Source organism: Mus pahari, chromosome 7, assembly GCF_900095145.1.
Source record: "Mus pahari chromosome 7, PAHARI_EIJ_v1.1, whole genome shotgun sequence".
Classification (NCBI taxonomy): domain Eukaryota; kingdom Metazoa; phylum Chordata; class Mammalia; order Rodentia; family Muridae; genus Mus; species Mus pahari.
The window spans coordinates 28825820-28842865 of NC_034596.1; the positions used below are offsets into that span (position 1 = coordinate 28825820).

General features: G+C 43.9%; 1 protein-coding gene across 8 annotated transcripts in view; it reads right to left on the minus strand.

Annotated features, from left to right (window-relative positions):
* Nucleotides 1–17046, minus strand: part of Sntg2 (syntrophin gamma 2) — a 201540-nt gene that overhangs the window by 39907 nt on the left and 144587 nt on the right. For 7 of the 8 annotated variants that reach the window (XM_021202074.1, XM_029540556.1, XM_029540553.1 and 4 more), the window contains 2 exons: nt 12254–12325; nt 9405–9611 (listed from right to left, as the gene is read on the minus strand). In XM_021202074.1, coding sequence (XP_021057733.1) covers nt 9405–9611; nt 12254–12325 — 279 coding nt within the window. The remainder of the gene's footprint in view (nt 1–9404; nt 9612–12253; nt 12326–17046) is intronic. The other variant, XM_029540554.1, reaches the window with a different exon arrangement.

A 17046-nucleotide genomic window follows, 5' to 3' on the forward strand; every position in this document is an offset into this window, starting at 1 on the left:
AGCATTTAAAATATAAATGAAGTAAATAACTAATAAAAATTGAAAAAAAAAACCTGTTGGAAACAGCTGCTTTCAGGCCATCGGAGACAAGCTTGGCCACTATATACCTGGTTTGAGCTGTGTACACCATACACGCACATGCACACACAAACACATTACACAAACACAACACACACACACACACACACACACACACACTCACACCACATACACATACATCACATCCATACAGACAAACACACAAATACCACATAAATACAAACTCTGCACACACAAAAACATGTAAACACATTCACCACATATGTACACACACAAACACCACACACATACAAACACTACACACAAACACACACCACCTATACACACTGTCTAGTTTCAGTCAAGCCCAAAACTCTACATTCAATGATAATCCAGCCTCAGTAGATGCTGAGACCGTGGTCAGCAAGCAGCACCATGACCTCCAAATATTCATCCGGAATGACTAGGACTTCGGGCTATTTCCTTAAATGGCCAAAGAGGTTTTTCAGGTATGATGGGGAGAAAAGAAGACCCTCAGAAAAAGAATCTGGGTCATCAGTAAAGCGTCCTGAACCCTTACCACAGAAAACCTTCTCCCAGAACAGACCTATCTCTCGCTCTATAGATAGAGCAGAGCCAGGGCAGAGGTATGGGGAGACCCTTTTCTGCCAGTAGCTGGGTGTGGCTCTCTAAACTCAACCCTGTCCTCTAACCCACAGAGCTGTGGGAGGGAATACTCGAGGGCCAGGTAAACTGCAATGCATATGGTGACTCCTGTGGCGATAATCCCAAGCTCCCCTGCCCAGTCTGTCAGGATATTTCCATTGTCCTGTGATTGTTAGCAAATCCATTATCTTATTTCACTCTCTAAGTTGGCTGAAAATCCAACCGTATCCTCGGACTTGATCTCTGTTGCTTTACATTTCATATTTGCCTTTTCCAAATGGTTTCCTAAGAGGTGTTTGTGTTGGGCAAACAGAAACACAATTCAAGTCTATCTCTATGTGCAAACATCAGGAGGGGCAGCCGCTGCTAAATGCTTTCTTGTATGTATTCCTGCATTGCTTACCATCCTGACAGGAGGAGTTGGAGCTGAGCTCACTTCTCCTGGGTTCTCCTTTCAGGAGCCATTAGCGTTAGACACATCTGATGATATCACTGGAGGTTATGAATTAAGCCCAGAGAATGAGTGGGTAATGCTAAAGGTGTTGTCAACATGACCTTCCACATACCTCTTCCGTCACAACAGACTATACCTCTACAGGCAAACAGCAGTAGATAGCTGCGAATTGTGAATATGAGTTCAGTGGGTCCTGTAATACTGCAATATGCTCTAACAGAGACAGAATTCTCATAGAATTATAAAAGTCAATTAGATTTAAATTAAAAATTGTTACTTGTGTATATCCATGATATGTGTACGAATGTGCATGTGCAAAGGCTTTCATGTAAAGACTAGAGGATGATTTTATGCACATAGTTCTCTCGGTTCACCTGGAGATGGAGTTGGGGATTTGAACTCAGGTCCTCGGGCATGCATGGCATGTACTTTGCTTCCTGAGCTACCAAGCCAGCACAGATTTTAAGGGAAAAACTTAAGAATGTGTATCAGATAACATCCCTATGAAGTCAATGTTCCCTTAATGGTGAAGAGTAACTCACAGAGAATGTTCAAGCAAGTGAATAGCAGGAAAGGTTCATTTCAATGTGGATTTATATGGAACTTTAGGAAGGAGACAACCCCAGGGTCTGTTCTGTAGTCTGAGAATCAACAGGAGAATGCTGGAGAGGAACAAAATACCATTTCAAGAGTAATGGGCATTATATTGATGGTTTTAAATTAAAATAAAAACCCGGCTAATAAGCTACTTCTGTAAACAGTTCAGCAAGCCAGAACCGAGGTACTCTGCTTTGTGTACAAAATTAAAATAAACTAAAACTTAATTGCTTTTGGTCGCAAAGCGGTGATGATCTTTTAATCATCCCATTAATCTAGCCCAGCCACTCTTTAGTATTCCATTCGGTGTCTCACTGGCTCTGTTTTTCTTTAAGAATAAACAAAAAAACATATTTGTAGTAGTGTGGTATTAGAATTCTCTTGCTAACATTGGGTTTTGAAATAACTCCAAGATTGAGATTTCTCTAAAAAATTATCTGGAAAATTAATGCAAGCATTTAGGGAATTGCATTTTGCATATTCCAATGTGAAGTGTAGTTTAAACGTTAATTAGCTAAATTACTGGTATCACTCGGGAGATAAATAGTAATCGCTGTAGAAACAATATGCGAAAGGAAGGCAGGTTTGCTCTCCCATCCTCTGACAAACTCAAATCAACAATGGCAGGTGTATTAGTCAGGGTTCTCTAGAGTCACAGAACTTATGGATATGCTCTATATAGTAAAGGAATTTATTGATGACTTACAGTCTGCAGTCCAAATCCCAACAATGGTTCAGTAGTAGCTGTGAATGGAAGTCCAAGGATCTAGCAGTTGCTGAGTCCCACACGGCAAGAAAGCGAAAGAGCGAGAGCCAGACTCCGTTCTTCCAATGTCCTTATATGGTCCCCAGCAGAAGGTGTAGCCCAGATTAAAGGTGTGTGCCACCACACCTTTAATCCCAGATGATCTTGGACTCGGAGATCTCCCTGTTTTAATCTTCTGGATTCAATCACCACTGTGTCTCAAGATCTCCATACCAAGATCCAGATCAGAAACTTCTATCTCCCAGTCTCCAGATTAGGTTCACTGGTGAGCCTTCCAATTCTGGATTGTAGTTCATTCCAAATATAGTCAAGTTGACAACCAGGAATAGCCACTACAGCAGGTCAGCCAATGCCCATTTCCCCTGGTTTCTCCACAGCACATTCTCTTAGATATGCAGTCATGATGTGCAGAAAGTATATTGCCCTCTGAGCTCATGCTATCTGTGGTGGTCAGAACTGCTTTCCCCTGTCTGTCCCTTTTGCCTACAAGGTGGGAATACCTCCTGGAGGAAGTGGTCCCAGTCAGCTGCTGTTCACCGGTATCCTACACTACTCTGATGGTAGCTCATCAGAGAACCCATCAGGCAGAAAGGATCAAAGATTTACCACAGTACCTAAGTCAATGCAAGTAACGAAACTAGAGAAGTGAAGATTCCAGAGGCAGCAGAACAACTCCCACATTGCACTTTCATTTCTGTACATTACCCACCCTCAGATTTTTACTTGGGCTTATTTGCCCATTCCTGAAGAACACTGATGACTCTTTAATGTTTGTTTTCTCCGATAACAGAAGACATGGCCACTTAATTTGGAGGAAGAGGGTGCAAGCAAGAAAAATGAATTAATACTTGAAGAATGAATGAGGACCTACCTAATCCAAGAAATGAAGGACAGAGCAGATGAGACAGTCCCTGTCAGATGTGGGCAGGTCTCACCAGTATGCCCAGTGTGTATCCCTGTGCTAATGATACCCTGGTCATTCTCTGGGTTCACCCTAATTGAGGTTATCTAGTGTGTGGTAAAGGGTTGGAGAACATATGGCATTTAGAAACTTATCCATCCCAATGTAGTTCTGGGTTAGTTTAGAACTGAGATACATGTCTTCCACATTTCAGACAGCTTTGAGGGTCAACTGATGATATTTGACCAGTAAAATCATGTCAATGGTTTAACGATAGTCAGTAGATTTGGTATACCTTGGTGTTGGAGAGGAATCTGTTATGTCAACATTATCTGGGAAGCTATGTCAGCATTATCTCTGTCTCTTTCCAACCAGAAGTCTTAAAATGAGCCAGTCACGCATCCTCAGTAGATCTCCCAGTGCTTGCCTTGGGGCTGAGTTCTGGCTTCAAGTCTTCAGGGGAGGAAGTTCCTCTTCCAGGACTCCATTATGTAGTTGTAGCCAACTTCCCTGCAAAATGTCCCTGTGACACCCGACACAAGAGGCATCACCAGCTCCTTTCCTGGTATCCTCACAGAGGCCACACGAACAACTAGCTGTTGTCTCTGGTGTCACATGTCATCCAACAGAGGAATTCCTTTCCATCCATGAATACAGATTGCAATTGATGGTGATGACTGTCTCCAAATCAGCCTTCCCTGCTTTTAAATAACTATAGATTTGGGACACACATCTTATCACTGTCACAATGGCTGGGCCCTGTCCTGTGTTCTACTTACAGAAGGATAAACTAGGGTAAGAATCTCACTTATCTCTAGACTGTCCATGAATGCTCTCCTGGCTACACAGGCCTAGTTTTTACAAAAGAAATGACCAAAAAAAGCTTCTCCCGAATGTCAGGAGGCTCGCCGGTCTCCACATCATTCCAGATTCCCTATGTGCAAGCAGCCTGTGAAGACTCATTCATCTGCACAGCTGCAGTCAGGTGGACCTTCAGAGGGTTCTGAGTAAAGGGAAAACGTGTGACCTTGGATGACAGCAATCACAGAGGCTACACCCCATTTCATGTGGGACTACTTCCTCCCTTACTGTTTTATACAGGGCCACTGAAGAGTGGCCAAGTGCATATAAAATAAATGACGCCCCACCAATCACATCAACCCTGGTGTGCTGACACTTCTGAGTATACTTTGAAAACAAAGAAGAGTTTGTCAAGCACTGGAGATCAGGTAGATATGCAAAGCCTCTTCCAGAAAATCATGTCTCACTCTCAGAGACGTCATGCAGTCAGTTCCCATGGGCAGCAAAGGGCCTTTGATGGGAAGAGCAAGAATAAGGACATGAGAGCATCAAATGTGACTACTGAGGCCTTGATCTTCCTGCACTCTGAACCTTGCTGCTCGCTGCCCTGCAAAGGCATCACAGAGGACCCGGCTGTCTTCTGTTCGTGCAAAGGTGAGAGGTACGCTCCAGCAGGGAGATGTGTAGACCAGCCTGTTTCATCTGCTGGAGCAGGATGGTGGTGGTGGTGGTGGTGATGGTGCGGAAAACAAACTCCATCACAAAGGCTCTGATATAGAGACAGTTTGTGCACACTGGTGTTTCCACAACCATGAACGAAGGCCTGTAGCTAGGTGTAAGCGGTACTCTTCAGACAAACCTCTTAGGCCCGAGTCTCCACCCTTGCTTCCTTCTCACCTATAGTTACTGGTCACTCAGTGAAAGAGTGTCCTTAGTAGCAATTCACCTTGAGTTTATCTAACTCATTTGCTCTTCTTAAGTTGCTCCCATGCAGTTTAAAAATAATTCCCTTCTCTCTCCCTACGCACCCCCCCCCACACACACTTTCTTTTCTACAGCCTTAGGTGTTGGCTATAGAATTTGTGGTTGGAAAACATTAAGTAGGAAATACATGAAAGAATTCATGCGTTTAAATGATGTTCTGTTCTGAGTGGTGTAGTGAATTCCTGCTTCATCTCCCTCAGTTCAACACAGGAGGTGAATCCTCTCCTGGTCCACCATGGCCATGCAGTATTATCTTCCCACCAATTACTTAGAAGTTGTCATGACACTCCCATCCCCCCAACCCTGCTGACATTTCTTGTTGACTGTCACATCTCTTGTTTGTACAGCGTTTTTACGGTAGCCTGAGTCTATACCACATACTACAATGGCTATGTTGGCACCTCCTTTCCCTCTATCCAGGAGGCTCTGCATCATCTTACATCATTATGCATCATAGCAGGGGGATAAAAACCATACAGGAGCCTATTACAGGAGAAATGGATCTCCTTCACATAGCTTACTACACTGTTGTGTCCATGTTATTGCTTATCTCTATAAATTATACCTTAACATAGGTAGACATACACAAGTAAACATTGAATACAGGATTCAATGCATCCAAGGTTTTGATAACCACCTGGGGGCTTTGGAACACAACCAAAGAGCTTGAAGGTTCAGGAGATGTAGAAATGAAGACATGGCACTGTTTTACCACTGGGTCTGAGATGGCATGTGCTTTAAAAATCTCTGGGGAGTTTGGGATTCCTCTTGTATTCAGATCCCCTTGTCTTCCAGAAAGTCTGCAGTGGCCTAACTGCCAGTTTGACATCCATGCCCAAGTTCTCTTTTCCCATAGGGCTCTCATAACTGAGATGCTTCCAGCACCCCACCCCCACTATGCTTCAGGGGAACTAATATCTTTCCTGTTCCCAAAGTGGGGGGTAGTGGCAGAGATCCTCTAGCATATGTTGTTCTCTATATCACTGTATGGTTTGATGAGCTCCTGTTCCAAGCTAGCAGAATCAGTCTGAAGAGACCTGAATTTTATGACTATGTTTCCTTGTCCACTGAACATTCATAAGAAAACATTTTGCTTCTAAGAGGCGATCTGTTGGGTAGCGAATACATCCAAGCCTGAAGTCTAGCAAAGTGGAGTTACTGGGGCCACCTTTTCTTCTCACTGCGGTTGGCAGAACGAGTCCTGTGACTTGTAGCCAATAGCGATCTACTAGACAAATACTTTACACTTGCTGGCTCTATGTTATTATGAAAAGAGTGTGAGAGGAACCGATATGGGAAAATGCATAAAACATTTCAAATTTCATAATTATATGTACAAAGTAACGGGTCTATATTTTAAAAATATTCTGGCATATATGGCAAGGCAGTGTGAAGGCTATCTGCTACAATCTTCATGAGATTTTCATGGGAATCTGGGAAGCAGTAATGGAGAAAGTGGACCCATGGAAACGGTTAGACGTTTCTGGGTGCCCATGAGACTTTAATAATTTTGGATATCTGTTACATGGATGTTTTTTATAACAATATTGATTTAGGCCATGTAAGTTGAGGAGACTGGTCAGTGAGAAGTCTCAACTTACTCTTCTGAATCTGAGGGTTTTCTGCACAATGTCTTGTCCACGTGGGCAAGGTATAGAGGCTCTTATCTGTAGAAATGTACCCTGAGTCCACGAAGCACCAAAGGCACCATTCAGAAGTCTTTCTATAGAGGTGATGAATTAGCTAATGCATGCAGGAAAATGAGCCCATAGCTGCCACGTGGAAGAAGAACCAATGATATCAACATTACATCATGCACATCACCCAGACTTAACATAGTGATCTTGCTGGCACAAGATTCAAGGCAGTATATATAAAGCTGAAGAAACAAGAAAAAAGCAGAGATGGGACATGCATGAAATAAATGGGGCTTTGTTAACCATCAAAGGAGACTGGTACTTACTGTGTTTTATATATATACCACTTACGAGGCCCCTCCTATAATTTCATTGTGTCTCTAGGGAGGTGGTATGTCTTATTAGAACAGGGCATATAGCATAGGAACTCTTAGGCTACACCACTATAATTTAATTTCTAGGTTGCTGTGAAAAATCCATAGAGTCCTTCTGTGCAGAGAAGCAGAAAGGGAATCAATGTTGCCTTCTCTGCACATTTAAAAGTTAAGTGTGGTGTGTGGAATGCAGGAGGCCTGGAATAAGGTATGTATGGACTTGTAGGGTAGTCTGTGACGCATCTCTGTTAGAGCGCGTCACTTTCAGGGATCATGCTATAGTTTGGAGAAGGACTGTGAGCAAGTCACTGAAAGGGGAAGAGGATGTCTGGAGTTGAGCTTGCCTGAAAATCAGAAAAGCGTTCAACCCTTCTCCTGTCTACCTGTTTCCCAGAGGGAATTCAGGAATTCAGGGACTGTAAATCACTTCTGGGGTAGATCATTGTTGAGAATGACTTCAGGGTCTTCCCTAGGTTTCTAGAACAGAGTATTAAGTTAAAATGGAGCTTTCAGACTCTCCAGAGTTTCTGAGTCATCTTCATTCCTTTCCTCACGAACTGTGAAAGACCTGTACAAGTTCACCGTACTTGATGATAGCAGTGTTTTCTTCAGAATTTGTCTCCTTTCTATCAACCTTAATCCCCCCTCCTTCCTTGTCTGAACACTGTTAACCTCTGGAGAGCAGATGTCGTGGCTGTGATGGTTCCAGTTCCTTGTTACCTTACCCTCTTTCAGAGAATGACAGTTCTGAACATACATAAGGACTTACTATCCTTTGTGAGGGAAGGTCTCCTTTCTAACAACACTACAGACACAAATACCTATCCGACTGAATAACTCACAGTGCCCACAAGCTTGCCTCCAGCACCAAGTTCCATGATTGAGCTTCCTCTTACTCTCAGCATATCTCCTGGCTGGCTGTCACTGGTCCTCAGGAAGACTGTGGTCACCTGACAGTGCTGTCCCAGGTCCCTGGACTGAAGCTCTGTAGAGCAGTGACCAGCTGGATACCATTCATGTGTCTCCAAAACAGAGTCTGTGCTATTGTTGTCAGAGCAAAGTAGCCCCAAAGTCCCCTCCCTACAAGGGACATCTCAAAGTGGCCTTCTGGGGTCAAGAGCTATCTGTATAGATGATTTCTAGGTAGGTACAAGTTATCACATCTCGTAAGTGCTCGAGGAAGGAGAGCCACCGTCAGTGCTGTGGACTTTCCCTCCAATGTCATACTGTACAAAAAGTGAGACACCAGGTTGGCACCTAGCTCTAAGATGCTATTGAGGATCGGGAGCCATTCCCCCATACCATGAATGATGGCCTCAGGGGAAGAGCTCAGTTTCTATGGACGTCTAGATGTTAGGACATTTAGTGATCTAAGAGATGTCACGTGTAATGAATTATCAGGGCTGATCAGTGCTCAGGAATGGCTCAGCACAGCCCAGAGCCCATGTGCAGGTTGAGACAAAAGACAGGAAAATAAACAGAATCTTTTCATGCTGGAAGTGAAGCAATTGCTTTTCGTTTCTGTGATCACTCTCTTAGTGTTATCACCAGGCTAGTCATGAACCCAGTACCTTGGCAAGGAGACAGACCTTGTCTGATGCATTGCTTCATTTATTTTCTGTCATTCTCTAGCAGGACACATCCTACGAGGAGGCCCATATTTACAACAACAGAAACCATAATGCCTCCTTCCTTATCTGCTCAGTGGACACACATTTAAATTCGTGGATGATTTATTTGCTGTCTTCAAGAACAGAGAAGCAATTCAGACACATTGCTGTATCACATTCTCCTTTGGGCCATTAAATATGAGAGGAGAGGCCATTAAGTGTCTTAAAATATTGCGCATGCAGGTGATATGGAGCAGGTTATAGCCGTCTCCCAGCCTACTGCTTTGCAGTGTGCAAACTCCTCCCACGGCAGCCAGTGAGTTCTGCAGTGGAAGAAGATTCAGCCCTTTCCTCACGGTAAATATGAATGCAGATATGAACCTAGATGCAGGAGCCTGTGACAGACAGCTCTCCTTACTCATGAAGGCCCCGCTCAGCATGGATGACTGCTCTGACATGGTGACTTAGATGAAGACCATTCACCTCTCACAGTTCTGTTTCCTGAAATAAATCCTTACTTATACTCCACCCACTAGGTGTCAGCTATTGCCCCATAGCTGATAGTGAGCAAAGTGTGAGTCCCACAACATACTCACCCCGGTTCTCTGAACTTCCATGAAAGTTGCTCTCTGGAATGCCTTCTCCCACACGGCCAGCTCACTGCCCAGCTCTACACTGAAGATGTGGCTCTTCCCGTGGTTGGCCAGGACGCTGAAGCAGTAAGACCTGGGGTCTTCACAGTCAAAATCTTGGAGACCAAGATACAGGTTTGCCTGCAGCCAATAGTTATCTGAAAGCCAGAACTGAAAAACAAAACAAAACAAAACCCAGTATATATTGGAAATAGGTCAGGACTGGAGAGTTGAGCCCAGACTACAGAACCCAACCCAACCACCCTTTGGGAAGGGGGTTGCATTCAACTGGCCTGGTAGAGAGAGCCTCTTCCTCACAACTTAGATGGGTCAAGTGCTCTAAAAACGTTTCCAGAACAATAGTCAAAGCAATAAAATACGGAGGAAGGCACTGGACACAGCCTGATGATCCATCATAAACTCACCCAGCTGTCCACACCTAATAACGGGCAGCCATATCCCCAGAATGCATCTCTGATGTGCTTGTTTAGGACATAGTCCCATTGAGATTCTTCATGTCAAGGTCAGCTACAGGGACCTGGATGTCACTGGTTGTCCCTACTTCCAGATGAGGGGTATAAGCAGGCAACAGGGACTACAAAAGGAGGCTTCTAGAACAGTCTGTCCTACCCCCAAATACAGATATAAAAGTGACCCACAAAAATATTGTACGTAAGCTATACCCAGGCTCTGATCATTGGAGGCTGGCCTTTCCTCAAAAGACTCTGATATCTACTTTTTAAACGTTACCTCAAAGATAAAAACCTTTGAGACTCTTGTAAACCTAGCACAACAAACACAACACAACATAACATAGCATAGCATAGCATAGCATAGCATAGCATAGCATAGCATAGCATAGCATAGCATAACCATAACATAACATAAACCTAACAAACTGAGAAAAGCATATGGGATTTTTTTTGCCTACACTGGCTCTTCAGAGGGACTGGGCCTGGTGTGTCTAAGGAGAAGCTCAAGCCCAGGGCTGCAGAGTGGTGGGGCTGATATGACTGTTGAGTTGTCAGGGGAATTGTTATCCAGCGATAGCTCTCTACTGGAGAGTCAAAAGTGCCCCATTGTTCTTTCTCCTTTTTAGCCATAAACTGTAGGGAGTGAGTTCACAGCTGAGTGAATAACCTTAACTAGAGGTGGCCGGACAAGGAAGAGCTGGTCCTTAGAGAAGAAACTGAGCCAGGAGGTATAAATGGAGCCCACGATCATCCTTATTAATGGATTCATCATAGCAACTGTGTTTATATCATCATGCGAACAGTACTAAGGTGACAGTAACTCTGATCACTAAGACATACACATCTAGCTTGATAGCTAATAACTCTAAACAATGGGTACAATAAAATGTAATTTATTTTTAAAGGATTGTTTCTGAATAGACTATAAAGTACAGAGTGGTAATTCACAGATCTGGCCACACAGCAACACTCTGAGGAACATTTATGTAAAGCGAACTCAGAAGTCTGAGTCACATCTCACACCATGTAAAATTAGGTCCTCTGCCTTCGGTCCCGATGACCACCATGCAGAGAAGGCTGAGAATCCCCACAGGGCACTGTCCAGCTCTTGAAGAGCTGGAAACTGTGGTTCATGACATAGGGGACATGAAGGATGTGGTGCTGGCACACCTAGCAAGCTTTTCCTTATGTCAGTACTTGGTTGTCAGGGGCAAGAGGGTTAGTCCAAAGCCACCCTCAACTGTAGAATCTGAGACCAGTCTGGGATGCATAAGGATCCATTAAAATACAAACCACAACAAAACCAGACCAGCCAACCAACCAAAGATACAAGAAAGCTTCTAACAACATAACTAAAAAGATTCCCTCTAAAACTGAGACCCCTGGATTTCAGTGAAATCCTACATGTCCGGGGGGCTCACCTTGGTTCCTATGTATATATGGATTCCCATTCATTAGTCCCAGCATGTCAGTACAGTAGTACAAACAGACAGGACCTACAAGATTTGCTCCAGCTAAGCCTGTGTCCCTTACGCCGAGTCCTTGTCAGTGATGACACCTTCCCAGTTGGGAAAACTGACTTCCTGGCTATGGACCCATTACATCAGAACTATTAAATACCTTGGAAAATTCTGACAGCATCATGTGACTGCTGTGGTTAACCCTCCCTCATCATTATCTGTGAAACCTTCCTCTAATTGGATAGAATTGCCTTACTTGGTTTTTTTTGGCCTGTCCGGTCCAGGTCACAGATTTGACTTTGATTACTAAAATAATTCTCAACAGGGGTAAGATGTTGGACTGGGAGGTGAGAGTGCTTGCTGCACAAGCACGAGGACCTGAGTTCGAATCCCCCACACCTGTAGAAATGCTAGGATGATCCTGTGTAACAGGAACCCCAACACAGTTAGAGAGGGGTGCTGGTGCTGGCTGTCAGTCTACCTTCAGGTTCAGTGAGAGACCTTGTGTCAGGGAATGAGGTTGAAAGAATGGGACACCTAGTGTCTTCTCTTTGCCTCTGCATATTCAAGGGTATGGGTATTTACACACACACACACACACACACACACACACACACACACACACACACACACACCACTGCTGCCGCTACCATCCATCCATCCATCCATCCATCCACCCATCCATCCATCCTTCCATCCTAATACCCACCCATCCTTTCATCATTCAGCAACCATCCATCTGTCCACGTCAACAAGCAATAGTATGGCAACATCACTGGACTGGAGAAGAAGAAAGGCTCATCTTACTATCTCAAAATATTCCTCCCACTCTGAAGGGCATCCTATCTCTACGAAGCATCTAAATGCCAAGGATTCCTACCTTGTGGACTTTAAACAGCACCTCACAGAGGTTATAGGCACGTTCTGCGCGTCCCCAGTCCAGTGTGCTTACCTGTGGGTAAGCAAATAGAGACATTTGTGTCAAAGAGTAAGCTGCTTCAGCTAAGAACTCAAGCACTTCTACCATGGACCGATCCCACAGGTCTCGACTTAGATGCCAAGCTTCTCTTGCTCTGGGTGGCAGCAGACCTTATACTCTGTTGTGGGTTCAGATTCTGTGGCCTCCTCTAGTGTACCACATGAATATATGAATACCAAGAATAATACTTTAACACACACACTGGTAAAAATGAGAACTTTATACTCCTGGGGATAATTTCAATTTAAATGTAGATTTAATTCAATTAAATTTTAGTTGAAATGTAGCAAATGTAAGATGATTATGAATGTGGATGGATTAGTGTGACAGTCAAGCAGACACACTGGTGACCGGTCGGTCCTCTGTTCCTCAGGACTAAACTCCCTAGATGTTTCTGCTTCAGAAATGAATGGAAAATTTACCAAATCAATTTACTTGAATGTTTTTTTGGTTGGTTTGGCATATTGTATCTCATAACTATTAACTTTTGAATGATGTGTTACGTTTTGTACACTCACATATATGATCTCAAAGTTAAAATGTTTCTGGTTTAAAAAAAAGTGGAGAATTCTCAGCAGTATCAGATATGGCTCTCTTCTGTTGGTCATGCACTTAGTCTTGCAAGCTGTAAACTTGAACAGGGTTTTTCTGTGTTGCCCTTTGAGACACTGAATCCACAGGGATTTAATTACCTGGTGGCTTCCTAGCAATTGTCCCAGCACACAAAATGCCACCAAAGTCTTTAGGTGCCAAGCCACTGAAGCTGGACCATGAGCCAAGAGTGTGTTTGGCATGAAACCAACATGATGCCTGACCATTTAACCGACCATTGCTCCAGAGTCAGCTCTCAGCTACTGGAATTGAATAACATACTACTGGCCAAGTGAACCTTGATTGAAAGCAAGTAGGATCAAAGTGCTAATGTAAGCTTGGTTTTGGAACAATTAGGTCTCCATGGCTTCTGCAACTAGCAGATGGTCGTCCTTGCTGCATCTTTCCAATTCAAAATGTCTAAGACTTTTGTACCCCTCTCTCAGGCCAAAGTGTTCAGGGTTGCAAGAGAGCGCTGTCCTAACTCAAAGACAATGCTCACGGAACTGGAAGCTGTTCCTATCCTCTTGCCCTATAATCCTATATGCCTGGGCAAAGGATATGCAGATGCCCCTCAGGGTAGAGCCCTGTGGCCACTGGTATTACTGGACCAAAATAAATCACACATGGGTGGGCGCCATGTTCAACCTTCAGAGAAGTGCTGATTATTATAAGAGAATCATAAAAAAAAAAAAGATTAGACACACTAGTCAGAGACATGCTCCCTTAAGATCTCATGTGATGTTTAAATATTCATAATTTTGCCTTTTCAAAATGTAGTTTGTAAAAGAAGCATTGTCCCCATGTCATCCCCCCCCCCCAGAAACAAAATGTGAATTGTAACTCAGAACTTCAGTGTGTAGATTCATCATTTTTAAACCTGACCTTTGTGCTGGACGTTTTAGATGGTGGTTATATTTCAATCATTCTAACAGTGCCATGATTATTACATTGAGGACACTATGTTCGGGTAGCCTGTTGTACCAAATGCATCTTCTTCATTAGTTTGCCATCCGTATAGAGCAGAATAGCCTGCCTTCTATGTTCTAAGGGAAGGGTGGCGGAGGTGGTGCTTCTTTCTGTTGGCAAACCGCATGCCCTCTTGTGCTATATTTAAGGCATTTTCTGGGTATCTGAGCTCCTTCTGTCTAATGTTCCTGCCAGGAGGTCATGTCTACCCGGCGGAAATGACCCCCGTCTCCACTCTAGGCCCTGAGATGCTGAAAGTGACTGATGCCCCCATCTTGCATTCTGCATAAATCATGCCTTGCCCCTCATCCCCGCAGCCACTGCGATGACCCAGGGAAGAGAGCATGTCCAGAGACAGCAGAGAGAGAGAAGGTGCTCAGGTTTCTGGGAGAAGACACTCCATTATTAGACTCGGGGCAAATGTACCACCTAAGGGTTGCTAAGAATCACAGTAGGCGTCAAAGACTTTAGTTACTGACAGTGCCTGGACAGTGGTTCCTCTTTCATAATAACACGTCACAAAGATGCAAAGTGACCTGAGTGGGGGCAGTCAGGGGGGATGGGGCTGACCTCTATCTTGCGGTTTTTCTGTAAGCCTAAACCCTCTAAACCCAGGCTGTTTAAGAAGCAGCTCCTCCTCTTTGTCCCCCTCCCCCAGTCTACCTGAGGCTTGTCAGAGACTCAGACCTGAAATCTTCCCTCATATCTGAAGAAAAGACTTAGTAGCCGTGTACCCGAGCGCTCATCTCTCATTCACCCAACACTGCATCCCCGTGAGTGTTTGCTCACCTAGGGTACCCTGGCTGACTACCCAGCAGGTCCTGGGAGAGCACCCAGACAACTTGCTCAGAGTGGAACACGTGTGCTAAGCAAAGCCCCACCCTGGAGCTGAGGCAGTCGAGTCAGATTTGATAGCCTGCAGCCAGCCTGATAGTAGCCTGCACAGCAGCCTTTACCCACAAGGCTGTGGTGTGGATACGTCTGATCCAGTAGAAAGGCAAACGGGAGACATTTTTTGAGTTTCTCCTTACAGAAAATTATCAGCAAAATATTTGTCACATTCCACGGGTATTTTTTCACATTTTTTATTAGTTACGTTTATCTCTAAAACCCAACTGTGAATTCTGAACATAGCAATCTCTCAGGTACCTATCTTGATATTTACATAACTGAAGTAAGAAACAATTGACTTGAGCAGTCATTTGACATATATTTACATATTCATAACCAGAATGTAAATGCAGTGTTCAGAAGCTCAGGTCTGTCTGGTTAACAGTGTCGTGACAAAAGTGAAGGTCTGTGGGGCTCTGGAGTTCCCTGCCTCTGTGCTCAGGGTTGAAGCCTTGGGACAGCTACTGTGCCTCCCAAGCTCACCAAGACAGAGGTCCTTGGCCTTGTGGGCGTTTCAGATGAAGTTCAGTGACCTTGGTTTTTCATGTCTAAGTCGAGTGACACTAATGGGACAAGGGAGGGGTCACCTCAGCTTCTCCTGACATTGTGAACAACCGAGTCTCAGGTGACTCCAGGGTTATTCATCAGTGCCCACTGCTGGGGAGCTACATGGCCACCCCTTTCCTTGTCTGGTGGATTTGTGAGCAAACACAGAGAGCCCCAAGCTCTAGGAAGGAAAGAGGAAGACTGAAGGGAGAGAAAGGAGGGGTTTTGAATAAAAACACTGAATTTATAGTAGCAGTTCCACATGAGAGCCATCCTCATCTGCAGACTTAAGTCCGTTCTTTCCAGATAAACTTCTACAAACGATAGACTATATCTACCTAATTGACATTTGTAAAATTACCGCTAGTATTTCTTGCAGGCACAAGGGCCTTCACCACATCATTTATACACCAGTGCTATGTGATGCTGTTAAAATGATTTCACAACCTTAATTTTTTTTAAACACATTTTAATGGTGTTTGAAAACATGAAGAGATGAAGCATCACCTTTTAGATTCTCGTTTGCAAGTCAGAAATAAATATTCTATCAATGAGGTTGAGCAGAGAGAAGAGCGGGGCTTAGGGACGGCGAGGTTCATTTCATGCTGGACCCTGCTTCTTCCTCAGCGGGATACCTCGAGGTAAAGACTGCTGGCCCCCATACCTCCCCTCCTCCCACCCTCTCCCTGGAGGAAGTCAGAAACAAACTGTCCTTGAATGAAGGACATTATGTTTTATCTCTTCCTAAATTTTCCGTAGTAAGAATCTTTAGGTCCTCCTAGATTCCATTTCGAAATTCTGACAAGACATGTTGAGAAGTACAGCTTAGTGAACATTTTGACTTTTCTGCCATGTCAAGCTTTCCTAAATGCCTATAACTGGCCCGTGAGACGAGGCCTGGTTGTACGGTAACTACAACAGAAGCAAGTGACAGTTGGATTGTGTGGCTTCAAACTCCTGGCATAGGGAAGTCCACCTCCTTCCTCTAGAGAGGTAGAGAGGACACATTGTCTTTACTCAGGTGAAGTCCATTCTGTGAAGAGAGAGGTGCGTGCCCTGCTTGCTGCATAAGGTCTACAAAGAGAGCAGTAACTTGGGAGCTCTGGGCTCTGCATATGGGGGACCATGAACACTGCTGGGCCTACTCAGTAAGAAGTGTGTCCGAGCGTCTCTGACACTGGATGCTCTGCAAGTCATTTATGGCTTGTCTCTGATCTACAAACTACAAACGTCATGCAAGATTAAATACATAATAATATACTTAGTAAAACTTAAAGTTTAAGATTTGGGCAAACTGCAAACTGTTATTGAAAACTACTAGCAATGCCAAGATATAAATCCCAGGTCCAGGGAATACATATAAATATTTAGGTATAAATTCACTTACCATATTGTATGCATTGCTATGACAACAAAAAGCTGTTTAATATTAAAAGCATGGCTTTTATCTTTTAAATTTTATGTGCTTTAGAGCCTTAAAATTCACTTATATAAGAAAGCCATCCTGTGTTCACCTTGGCCTGGTGAGATGTTCCAGTCAAGATTTATTATCTCTGACATACAACAGGGGAAAATTTGGGATAAGGAATGTAAATAAGTTGTCTCATGTCCCTGACTGGTATGAAGAAAACCTGTAGCTTCGAGTTATTAGCTTGCAGCCAATTCCACTGAGACGCAGAATAATTCTTCTTCATTGT